Below are 11,667 nucleotides of genomic sequence, written 5' to 3' on the forward strand. Positions count from 1 at the left end.
TCTGTGGCTGAGAATTGAAAGCTAGGTAAAAGTAAAAGAATTTTTTTTTTTTAAAAAAAGTACTTCTTGTTTTGTATAGAACAAAACTATGTTTCCTATATATGTTTATTAATTTGATTCTGAAAAAAATATCAACTGGCCAATGCATCACTCAATGAATGAATTCCTTTTTCAGACAGACTGTCAAAGTGCAATGCAGAGAAAGGACTTGTTGAATTGCATTATGAAGAGAATGTATGTAACTAGTTCAGACAGTCTGTTATGTTCAGCTTGTCTTTCTACATATGTCATATATTACATCAAACCAGAGACTATGTATTGTGTCTATTTGTACCATCCCCTATAGTTCATGTTATTGTACACCATGAATATCAGGGTCCGGTTAAACAAACACCTGATAATTAATTCTATTCAGGAGAACAACTCAATGCATAGATTAAATACAGATCTAATTTAGAAAGTGTGCCCCTGAGATTCTCAGACTGGATTCTCTGTTCAGCATCTCTATACAACCTGTGCTTAGCCCAGACTTTTTGGGGGGATCATCTAGAAGTTATTGTTTTCTTTCTAATTCTAATCTAATGACTTGTCATAACATGTGTCCAGAAATTATTTTCGAATGAATGATTACTGACTGGATAATCTGAGTTGATATATCTCCTCTGGCCTTAGAAACGGTTTCTTCTGTTCCTCAGGAAGTGGTGATACAAATAAACTTTTTTCCTCTGAATGGCCATTCTTTGGCTGGACACGGAATGTCAATGAACAACAATATATCAAAGGGAAGCCAACCTCTGAGTGTTGCGGAGGTGAGTAACAGAGATAAAAATTCAATGAGTCAGGAAACCAGTAAGGGTAGTTGTAGTCCAGGGCACCAGTAGGAAGTTAAAATGTAATATGCAATTCATTCTGTGCTTCACTGGAAAATATATTATAAGATTTCTGAGGTCAGAAACCAAAATCCAAACTTAGCCAGCCTAGAAATAATAAGTTAGAATATTCAGATAAAAGGAAAATATTCTCCCATAAGAACTGATTTGTAAGGAGTACAAGAACTCCTTTCCTGGAGTTTGTAGGCTAAAAATTGTTAAAAATACACATTTTAACTCACATTAATAGTTTATAATACCACCGAAGTAAGATAAAATGGGCAGAATTATTTCTCCTGAATAAAAACCTGTAGACCTTGGCTAGAATCTTTCTACATCAGGTTGGGTATTTTTAACAATTCACAGTTGTGACTTGGGATTTTGGAACAAGGACTTGATAATAACTATCATTAGGCACTTCTTTTACCTATCCACCACTACCACAGTTCTCCCCGCCTTATCATTTTCTTCATCATCATTCAATATAAATTAGCCCAATGCTGTAAGTATATATTGAGCACTTGTCATAAATAAGGCATTATGAGAAGTGCAAAAGAAGATGGTCAGTCTTCATCAGTGAAGATTTTATATTCAAATGCACAGTTTATTTCAATAGCTTAATAAGGTATTTGCCAAAATAAAACCATTTTTCAAAACATTATGGGTGTGCTTCTGCTTCTGGCCATGATAGCATAACTAGTCTAGACTAGTCTCTCCAGCATAATTAACTGTAAGACAGGACAAAGTATGTGAAGAAATTGCTTTCAGGCAGTGAATAGCAGTTAATACAGCTCACAGGTGAGCCACATAATCACTCAGCTCTCTGCCTGGGAAAATTTCCTTGCTGTGGCCCAAGCAGAAGACCACAGCAGTCTCACTGATCTAACAATAAAAATCATAGTAAATTTAGGGCAGCCGAGGCCACTAGAAGCCGTGGGATAGGGTATCAGGGAGGCCAGAGTTGTGCAGAGGGGACCTCAGAAATATATTAATGGAGGGATCTGTGAGCTATGACAGGTAGCTAGACTGTACATGTGAAGGGCAACACTATTTGAGACTTACCAGAGAGAAGCTGTTACAGGATTGAAAGGAAACAAATACCAGAGGTGCATCAAGCTTAAAGAAGAGCAGCACCAGGACAGTGTGCTCTCTGCCCTACTAAAGCAGAGAAATCTCATTAACACCTCATAAACACCACTGCCACCCAGTGGAGACACCCAAAGACCAAGCTTTAAGAGTAAGGACCACAAATGTAAGTAAAACCTACTCTAAATCTGGCTTAACAACCTAAACTAAGCCCTGGCAATGTCCACAAGGAAGAGAGAAAGTGGAGATTGAGTCCCTTCGAGTTATATAGACTTGCAAAACACCTTGAACTTTCCACAGATCAATACCATCAGAGCATAAAACCAAGCCTACCCAAATTCAAATGATTCTCCTTTTAGCACCTGCTACAAAAAAAAAGCTAACATTCTTCTGAAGAAAATACCCAGAATGTCTACAATAACTTGAATTCAATGAAATATACTAATCATACAAAAGCATGACAAAATATTATCAATATTCAAGAAAAAAAGAAATCAATAATAATTGAATCCTGATATGACCTAAGTGTAGGAATGTGCAGACAAAGATTTTACAAGAATTGTTTACAAATAGATTCAAAACATTAAAGGGAAATACATTCAAAGGATTAAATAGATTCAAAACACTAAAGGGAAATACATTCAAAGAACTAAATCACTCTAGGAATTAATCATCACCTTTCCTCAATTGATGATTAAAATATTAGGGAAAATGTTAATTAGAAACTGAGTAATAGATAGATCTGACTGATACCACTTCAACTCACTGGTCAATAATATAAATAGCATCTCTAAGAGTGGGACAACCAAATATCATGTGTCTCAGGACATGATTCAATAAAAATAACATAGCAACTTAATGGCATGACAAAAACGTGGGGTCTGCTATGTTATAAAGGGACTGGAAAGACAATAACAAAATGCATTGTGTGAACCTTGTTTAGATCTTAATTTTAAGAAATTACTTAAAGATCAATGGAGAAATTTGTACATGGCTTGTGTATTAGATGATATAAAGGAAATACTGATGATTGTGCTAAGTATCATAATGATATGGTGGGCATGGTTTTTTAAAATGTCTTTATCAGTCACAGATCATATTAAATACTTACATGTGGAGTATGTACAAACACAACTTACACAACATAATACTTACACAACATCTGGAATTTGCCCTAAAATTTTCCATGAAAACAAACAAGGAACTGTAGCTAATTAAAATAAGATTAGCAAAATGTTGATGTTGAAGCTGGGTGATGGCTACATGGGGCACATGGGGGTTCACTATGCTCTTCTCTTTTCTGTATGTTTGAAATGTTCTACAAGAAAAGAAGTTTAAAAGTAAAAGGAATTCAGCTTTAGATTTTTAAAAACACATATCCTTAAATCTTGCAATTTAAGTGCTAAAAGCTTATTACAGGAAAATCCAGATGTAAACAATGTACAGTAAAAGAACAGAATACAATTAAAAATTCCCAAAATAGAATAACAAATCATGTTCAGCTATGCAATGAAGCCCAGAAGAATAAAGAAATAGATGCTTATTAATAGAGTTGCTCGTGACACAGTGTTCAGTGAAAAACCAGATTACAAACTCCATGATCCAACTTGTATGTATAAATATAAATGCACATAGAAATAAATTTTAAAATGTCATACAACAATAATATAAAAAACAATATTTCTAGATTTATTTTGGTACTGCTGTTTTGTGTATCTATTTTTAAATATTTATGGCATATTTAATAAAGAACTAATCAAAGTTTAAATAATTTTTTAAACTAGCACTTAAAAATTGCTGCCTAAGGACATGAACAACACTTTTCGAAAGAAGATATACAGGTAACCAACAGCATATGAAAGAAAGCTCAACATCACTGATCACTAGAAAAATGCAAATCAAAACCACAATGAGATACAATCTCACACCAGTTAGAACGCCTATTACTACAAAGTCAAAAAATAACAGATGCTGGCAAGGTTGTGCAGAAAAAGGAATGCTTATACACTGTTGGTGGGAGTGTAAATTGGTTTAGACATTGTGGAAGACAGTGTGGCAGTTCCGCAAAGACCAAAAACAGAAATACCATTCCACCCAGCAATCCCATTACTTGGTATACACCCAAAGGAATATAAATTATTCCATTATAAAGACACATGCACGTGTATGTTCATTGCAGCACTATTCACAACAGCAATGACATTGAATCAACCTAAACGCCCATCAATGATAGACTGGATAAAGAAGGTGTGGTCCATATACACCATGGAATGCTATGCAGCCATAAAAAATAGATCATGTCCTTTGTAGGGACATGGATGGAATTGGAGGCTACTATCCTTAGCAAACTAACACAGGAACAGACAATCAAATACTGTATGTCCTCACTCATAAGTGGGAACTAAATTATGAAAACATATAGATGCATAGAGGGGAACAACACACACCGGGTCCTACTTGAGGGTGGAGGGTGGGAGGAGGGAGAAAATCAGGAGACTAATGAGTACTAGGCCTAATACCTGGGTGATGAAATAATCTGTACAACAAACCCCCATAACACAAGTTTACCTATGTAAAAACCTGCACATGTACCCCTGAACTTAAAATAAAAGTTTAAAAAATTGTTGCTCTATCATTTTCATTTTTAGTATAACTACAGAAGAGTTCAAAGAGAATGATCGAATAAGACCAAGTTACTCCTCTCCAGCCCATCCTGGAAGAATTCCCAATGGAGGTGTCTGAAGTCCAAAATAAAATCTTCTTCATTACACTCCTTCAATCAAGTGTTTGTTTGATACAGAGAATCTTCCGAAGTGCCTGATGTACCACCTTGTTCCTCAGGGTGTAGATCACAGGATTGAAGAGAGGGGTGACCACAGTGTAGAGCAGAGAGAAGACCTTGGAGAGGTTCTGGGAGTGGACAGCAGAGGGTGCAACGTATAAGGTCATGAGCGTTCCATAGAATGTGGTCACTACAGCTAGGTGGGAAGAGCATGTGGAGAAAGCTTTTCTCCTGCTTGCCCCAGCAGGAACTCTCAGCACTGCCACCACAATTCTGCCATAAGATGTCAGAATCAGTCCAAAGGGAATAGTGAGGCAGAACACAGACAGAATGAGAGTTGTCACCTGAGCCACTCTGGGATCCGAGCAAGCCAGGCCCACTAAAGGCATAAAGTCACAGTAAAACTGGTCAATGTGGTTGGGGCCACAAAACCTCAGCTGGGCCACCAGGGCCACAACCAGTCCATCTACCATACATCCAGAGAGCCAGGTTGTGACCACCAACCCCATGCACCGTCTGGGCCCCATCAGGAGTGGGTAGTGGAGTGGGTAGCAAATTGCCAGGTAGCGATCATATGCCATGACAGCTAACAGTAAGCATTCAGCTGTGGCTAGAGAGCCAAAGATAAAGAACTGGAGCAAGCAACCAGCCACAGAGATGGTTGCTTCTTGCAGGAAGCCCTCCAGCATTTTTGGCATCACTGTGGATGTGTAGAGAATCTCCAGGAAGGACAGATTAACCAAGAAAATATACATGGGTTTGTGGAGCCTCTGGGAGCTAACCACTGCTACAATAACCAGCATATTCCCTATGATGATGAAGACATAGACAGCAGTGAATACAATAAAGAACAAGAAATGCAGCTCAGGGATGTCATAGAAGCCAAGGAGGACAAATTCAGTAATAGTTTCATTTCCTGTGGGGATAATTTCCATGTCGATCATCCAAATTTCTGCTTGGCAATAATTGGGGGAGAAATTTTAGCGTGTCTCTATATCTTCTATACCAAGCCTAAGGTTATTAGAGCTAAAACAAAACAAAGCAAAAAAGACAAAAATGAGTCTCTAAAACAAGAATCACTCACACAAGTCTTCAACTATCCCCCTTCTTAGTTGTCATTCCTTCCCCAACTCTCACCTTCCCTGCCTTCCTTAATTGTGCGTATTCTTTAAGGCTCAAAAGAGTTTATCCAAATTCATAATTTTAGTCTTTCAAAGACCTTTACCCCATTTATTCAATCTACTACCTCTATCACATAATCAGCTCTATTATTCTTATCTATATAGTCAGCCACAGCCTTCTTCTTGTGTAATATTCTCCAAATGTGTGATAGAGAGACATGGCCCACAACCACAAACTCTTTTATTTTCCTCAATCACAAGCAATTCCTCTGTGAGTGGTTTGAGAATTCTGTCTAATTCCCATGGTCACTATCTACATTCTTCTCATTATCTCAAGCCCCTCTTTAATTCCCCATCTCCCAATCAGTGATATCTTACCAACTGTTCCTTGGATAATTCTTATATATTCTCCACTTTTTGCCTTCCTTAAATAGTAATTTCATCAAGTCATTCAGGATGTGGTAGTGAAAATGTGGTAAATGGTAATAGAGAAGGAAGTCGGTGCTGTGGGAGCAGAGAAGGACCAAACCCAGGCTAGGGTTGTGGGGCAGAAGGTATGGGGTCAAGGTCAGGGAAGGCTTTCTGAAGATAGAAGCAAGTAGGCTAAGTTTTGAGGGCCAATTAAGAGTTGGCCAGGCAAAAGACAGGAAACCAGACCAGGCAGGGCAACCCTGGCAGGAAAGTTTATGTAAAAGCAAAGAGTTGTAATTGAGCATGACACTTCTAAATACCTAAAAATGGCTCTGCTGCACCTGCTGGAAGTTTTTCATATGCTATTCAAAGCAATGTGTGTTTATTAACTGAAGACAATGAGAGAGAACACAGGGAATGATTAGAAACAGTTGAGAACGGTAGAGGAAAAAAAGCAGATATATAAATAAATATTATAAATACATAATATTAACAGAGTTACTTTCTAGAATATGGGATTAATAAACATACATTATGTTTATTATCATAAAAATGTAAGTTATCTTTAACACAAACAGTCTAGAACATCAGTTGCCTAAGAGGTGAAAAACTAGATGCCTCAGGGACCACGGTGCTGGGAGCCTTCACGGCATACTGTTTTGTAGTTTTGCCTAAGATCAAATCTGCCTTTTGAATGGAATCCCATTTTCCATACCTCTGCTCATTGCTAATGTTAAACCCTCAAAGACCCAGCTTAAGACTCATCTCTACCAAGAATCCCCCTTGACTAATGGAGCCCTTTATTTCTCTCCCAATCACGTACTAAGGATCTGGTGTTCAGAAAATATTACATCTGTTTCTGAGGATAGCGGGCCAAACAAAACTGATTCATAGTCTTAAGGAGCTTACACTCTTGTGTGGCAGATGGACATATCAACAGAAAATTGCAATATACCAAAAGAGCGTTAATGAGTTCAACCTGAAAGAAATAGTACTGGGAGGAAATGATGCTGAACTGCCCAGTGATTGAAGTGGAAAATGGAAAGAATGGAGGTGAGGGCATTTCAGGTAAAAGGAAAACCATGAGTACACACTGAGGCAAGAAACAACATTGGCTGTGAGGAGGGGAAAGAGGTAGCAGGGGGTAAGTAGCCAAGGGTAGCTCAAAAAATCCCCTCGATTCTGAAGGAGCATTAGGATTGGGGTGAAGAATGGGGAAAGATATGGAGAGAAAGGATCAGAGTCTGGGGACCTTGCTTGTCACAAGAAGGAACTAGAGCTTCATTCTATAGGCAGCAAGGCACATCTGAAGGCTTTTAAACAATAAGGTGGTATGTTTCAAGCTAAATTTAAATAGTATTATATAAGCTAGATCCAAGGTAACAAGAGTGAAAGAAGGGATGGCCCCACCCATCTGATACCTGATGTGGAAATACATGCTGCCTTGAATTGATCATCAATTATCTTATAGTATGCACTTTCTCTTTCCAAAAGACTAAAAGTTCATTTAGCACAGGATTTAAATTTTTATAACTGCTACTGTACCCAAAAGTCTTACAAAAAGATAAAAACTCAATTAATACTTAATGTTTAACACCATGTCTTCCTTAACCTAAACCCATATGAATTGATCAGAGAAGAATTCTGTTCTTCATAGACTACAAAATGCCACAGGTTCTGTTATTGCCCTCCAACTCCTGTCTCTAAAGCTATTCTCTTACCCTTTGCACCCATCTGCATTTCCTTGTGAGTGAATTTGGCACTCCCTATGTGGGCCATCTTTAACTCTAGTTTATTTTATCTGGTCCAAACTCAATCTGAGGCTTGGAGTCTTTCTATAGCATTCCTGCCCAGGAGAGAAGTGAGCAAGTAAATCAGGCAAGAACACCTCTAATAATAAATAGCTTATGACCACTACCTCCCCTGGAAATCAAGACTATCATTGGATCATATTGACTCTTAGCAGTTTGTTCCTTTTAGAAGCCAAGATTTGGCTTCCTGTAGTTTCCACTCATTCATCCTCCAGTTAATAAGTTTTTTAAAAATCCTTGTTTTAGATGACAGCCTTTCAGCTGGTGGAAATCAGGAGGAAGTATAATAGAGAACAAGGTATTAAGGACAAACATAAGTTTCATGATTTTGTTATCAAACTGACATGTGTCTATTCCAATCCATTTATAATCTGTACCTATTCCAATCCATTCCATAAAAGAAACATTTTATCGTTTCTCTTATTCCAGTCATTCTAGAGATTCTATTTCCAGTAATGCAGACTGAGGAAAAGAGAAAGTTAGGGAAATCAAAGGAAAGAAAGTTCTATTGACTTCTAAACATGAGAGGATAAAGAGGGCAGCAGTCAGAGGCCTGCATACCCAGGTGGCAATCTGTAGGCACCACAAAGGCTCCAGTCTTTGCAAATCCCAGCCTTCCCACCCAATATGGGAAGAGAGAGAACACATTAAAATATCCTTAGGCATCATTTACTTTCAGTCCAGACATGTGATTTGAAAATAACAGCCTAGATGGGAACGAAAGCAAAGAGTGAATTATAAATATTATGGGCATCTTAGGGTATTAAGTTGTTTGCAAATGAGGCCAGGTGAAAAATGTCTGCCTTCTATCCCCAAAGTGAATTCATAATTTAAATGATTGTATGCGTGGAGGGGAAAGGGAGTGTCATAGAGCCTACAAACAGAGTGTGTGGAAATATAATTGATTTCCCCTCCATAACCAAAACGTTCTTTGGAGTGTTTAAAATTTCCCCCAAATGAGAAGTATTTTCATACAAAAAAGAAACATCATCCTGGATTTTCAGAATACTACATTCCCAACTCTATTGTTCAAATAATGAGGGAGTGGGAAAAAAGAGGAAGTAAAGAGAAAGTAGTGGGATTTGAGGACTTAAATTACTAATCATCCGGGAAACACAAATTAAAACCACAATGAGATACCATCTTAAACCAGTCAGAATGACTACTGTTAAAAAGTAAAAAACTGCCGGGCGCGGTGGCTCACGCCTGTAATCCCAGCACTTTGGGAGGCAGAGGTGGACGGATCACGAGGTCAGGAGATCAAGACCATCCTGGCTAACACGATGAAACCCCGTCTCTACTAAAAATACAAAAAATTAGCGGGGCATGGTGGCAGACGCCTGTAGTCCCAGCTACTCGGGAGGCTGAGGCAGGAGAAAGGCAGAGTTTGCAGTGAGCTGAGATGGCGCCACTGCACTCCAGCCTGGGCGACAGAGCGAGACTCCATCTCAAAAACAAACAAACAAAAAAAGTAAAAAACCAATAGATTTTAGTGAAGATGCTGAGAAATGAGAATGCTTATACACTGTTGGTGAAAATAAAAATTAGTACAACCTTTATGGAAAACATTGGAGATTTCTCAAATAACTAAAAATAGAACTACCATTCGACCCAATAATCTCACTACTGGGTATCTTCTCAATGGAAAAGAAATTATTATATCAAAAAGATACCTGCACTCATATGTTTATCACAGCACTACTCACAATAGCAAAGATATGGAATCGATCTAAGTGTCTATTAAGAGACGACTAGATAAAGAAAATGTGGCTTTTGTGTGTACATATACCATGGAATACTACTCAGCCATAAAAAAAAATGAAAGCATGTCTTTTGCAGCAACATGAATGGAGCTAGAGGCTATTATTTTAAGTGAAATATCTTAGAAACAGAAAGTCAAATATTGCATATTCTCACTTATAAGTGGAAGCTAAATAATGTGTGCACATGAACACAGAATTCAGAATAATAGACATTGGAGACTTGGAAAAGTGAGGTGGGAAGCGGTGAGGGATGAGAAATTACCTAATGAGTATAATACACACTATCTGGGTGATGGTTACACTAAAAGCCCAGACTTAACCACTACACAATATATTCATGTAACAAAACTGCACTTGTACCCCTAAATCTGTAAAAGTAGATATGAAAAGAAGAGAAATGGGAAAAACACAGCAACAGTAGGATATATGAGAGGCTGTTATTCCCTTAAAGACAGAGGGGAATCAGGGAATAAAGGAAGTTGATGAATTTAGAGTTGAAAACTCCAAGCAGTAGAGCTGAATTTGGAATTGGAAAATTCAAAAAACTGCAGGAAGAGTTTGAAATCAACATGAATTTCACCATACTAACTGGTAGAGAAGTGAGAATAGTGCAAAATGCCTGTCTGTTGTCTAAAGAACAGTCAGTCACACACTCAATTCTAAGTAAAAACCATAACCCTCATTCACCCCAGACTCTGAGATAGCATAGAGTCCTTAATTAAAACTAGCAATTCAAAGAATATTCCAGGAAAAACTAGTTTAAAATATATATACAAAACTGTACATTTTAATTCATCTTTAGGAATTAAAAAAAATTATTCTCATATATTTTGAAATGTCTGCTAAACAAACATGTTATCTTTATAAGCAGAAAACAAAAAAATTCAGTTTGATTTTTTAATCTGTTAATTCTCCTCAAGTCTCTTCAGTAATTACTCCATAATAAAACATTAAAATATACTTAAAAGGTTTTAAAAGAAAACAGTAGAATTTTAAGCATATCCCAGTTTTGTCAAGCCGTGGGATAGCAGCAGGAAAACTTTCCACCATGAAAACATTAGTATGAGGGTGTCTCGCTTCTGAAGCGTGGGGAGCATGAATATCTACTGTTCCCCATCTCTGAAAGAGAAGAGAGAATTTAAAAAATAAGTTAGTACGTATCCAGAAGGATTAGAAATCAACCTTTTAAAAAATCCAATAGAGAAAATAGCAGCACTGGAATTCTAGAGAAATAACGGCGGGACTTCTTGAAATGATTTTTAATAAAAGACTTTTTGACTCTCTGGGTTAATTGAAAGTTACTACTGATTACAGGATAAACAGCTATAAAAACCAGCCATTTAACTTTGAAAGAATCTGTGAACTAAGATGTAAAGAATTATACAAAAATAAACACACCTGAAATAGCGACCCTGTTCTCTAAAGACAGGATGGTGAGGAGGAGACTATCTGCTAAGATTTGCTGAAGACTTCAGAATGTTGTAATTTCCTACCTTCAGCTCCCTCCCTGCTTGAGCTCAATCTGAAGTAACGTAGGACATTGATTACAAATGTCACTCTTGTTACCCTCCACTCCTGAGCCATTTTCTCTTTCACCCTCCATTCCCTTTTCTAGCTCTCAGACTATTCTGTCCCCTCATCACAGTCCTTTCCCTCTATCACATGGGAGGGCAGGCAATTGCCAAAAAGTGAGAGGCCCCTGAGAACCAATTACATGTTTACTGGAGAGCAGCCTTAAATGAGCAAGACATACCAGGCCCCTAAGGAAATTGTGTTTTTTCAAAGGTGGTTTCCTGAACTGTTGGCTTGACCATAAATGGAGCA

The 11,667-nt window shown here is 37.7% G+C and overlaps 1 protein-coding gene across 2 annotated transcripts; it reads right to left on the bottom strand.

Moving 5' to 3' along the window:
- Nucleotides 1-4,690: 4,690 nt before the first annotated feature.
- On the bottom strand, nt 4,691-11,364 carry LOC126953112 (olfactory receptor 11A1). Of its 2 annotated transcripts, XM_050788482.1 has the most exons (4): nt 11,242-11,364; nt 7,991-8,115; nt 6,611-6,658; nt 4,691-5,763 (listed from the first exon to the last, which is right to left on the bottom strand). In XM_050788482.1, exon 4 carries the CDS (start codon nt 5,679-5,681, stop codon nt 4,731-4,733), a length of 951 nt encoding a protein of 316 aa, XP_050644439.1. In that variant the 5' UTR covers nt 5,682-5,763; nt 6,611-6,658; nt 7,991-8,115; nt 11,242-11,364; the 3' UTR covers nt 4,691-4,730. The 2 variants fall into 2 exon arrangements, with proteins under 2 accessions (XP_050644439.1, XP_050644440.1); XM_050788483.1 differs by lacking the exons at nt 6,611-6,658; nt 7,991-8,115; nt 11,242-11,364 and adding an exon at nt 6,237-6,489.
- Between the last annotated feature and the right edge of the window lie 303 nt (nt 11,365-11,667).

This window comes from Macaca thibetana, chromosome 4, assembly GCF_024542745.1.
Source record: "Macaca thibetana thibetana isolate TM-01 chromosome 4, ASM2454274v1, whole genome shotgun sequence".
NCBI lineage: Eukaryota > Metazoa > Chordata > Mammalia > Primates > Cercopithecidae > Macaca > Macaca thibetana.

Bases quoted from the DNA above. Each gene is read 5' to 3' on its own strand.
- LOC126953112 (XM_050788482.1), bottom strand. From the start codon at position 5,681: ATGATCGACATGGAAATTATCCCCACAGGAAATGAAACTATTACTGAA.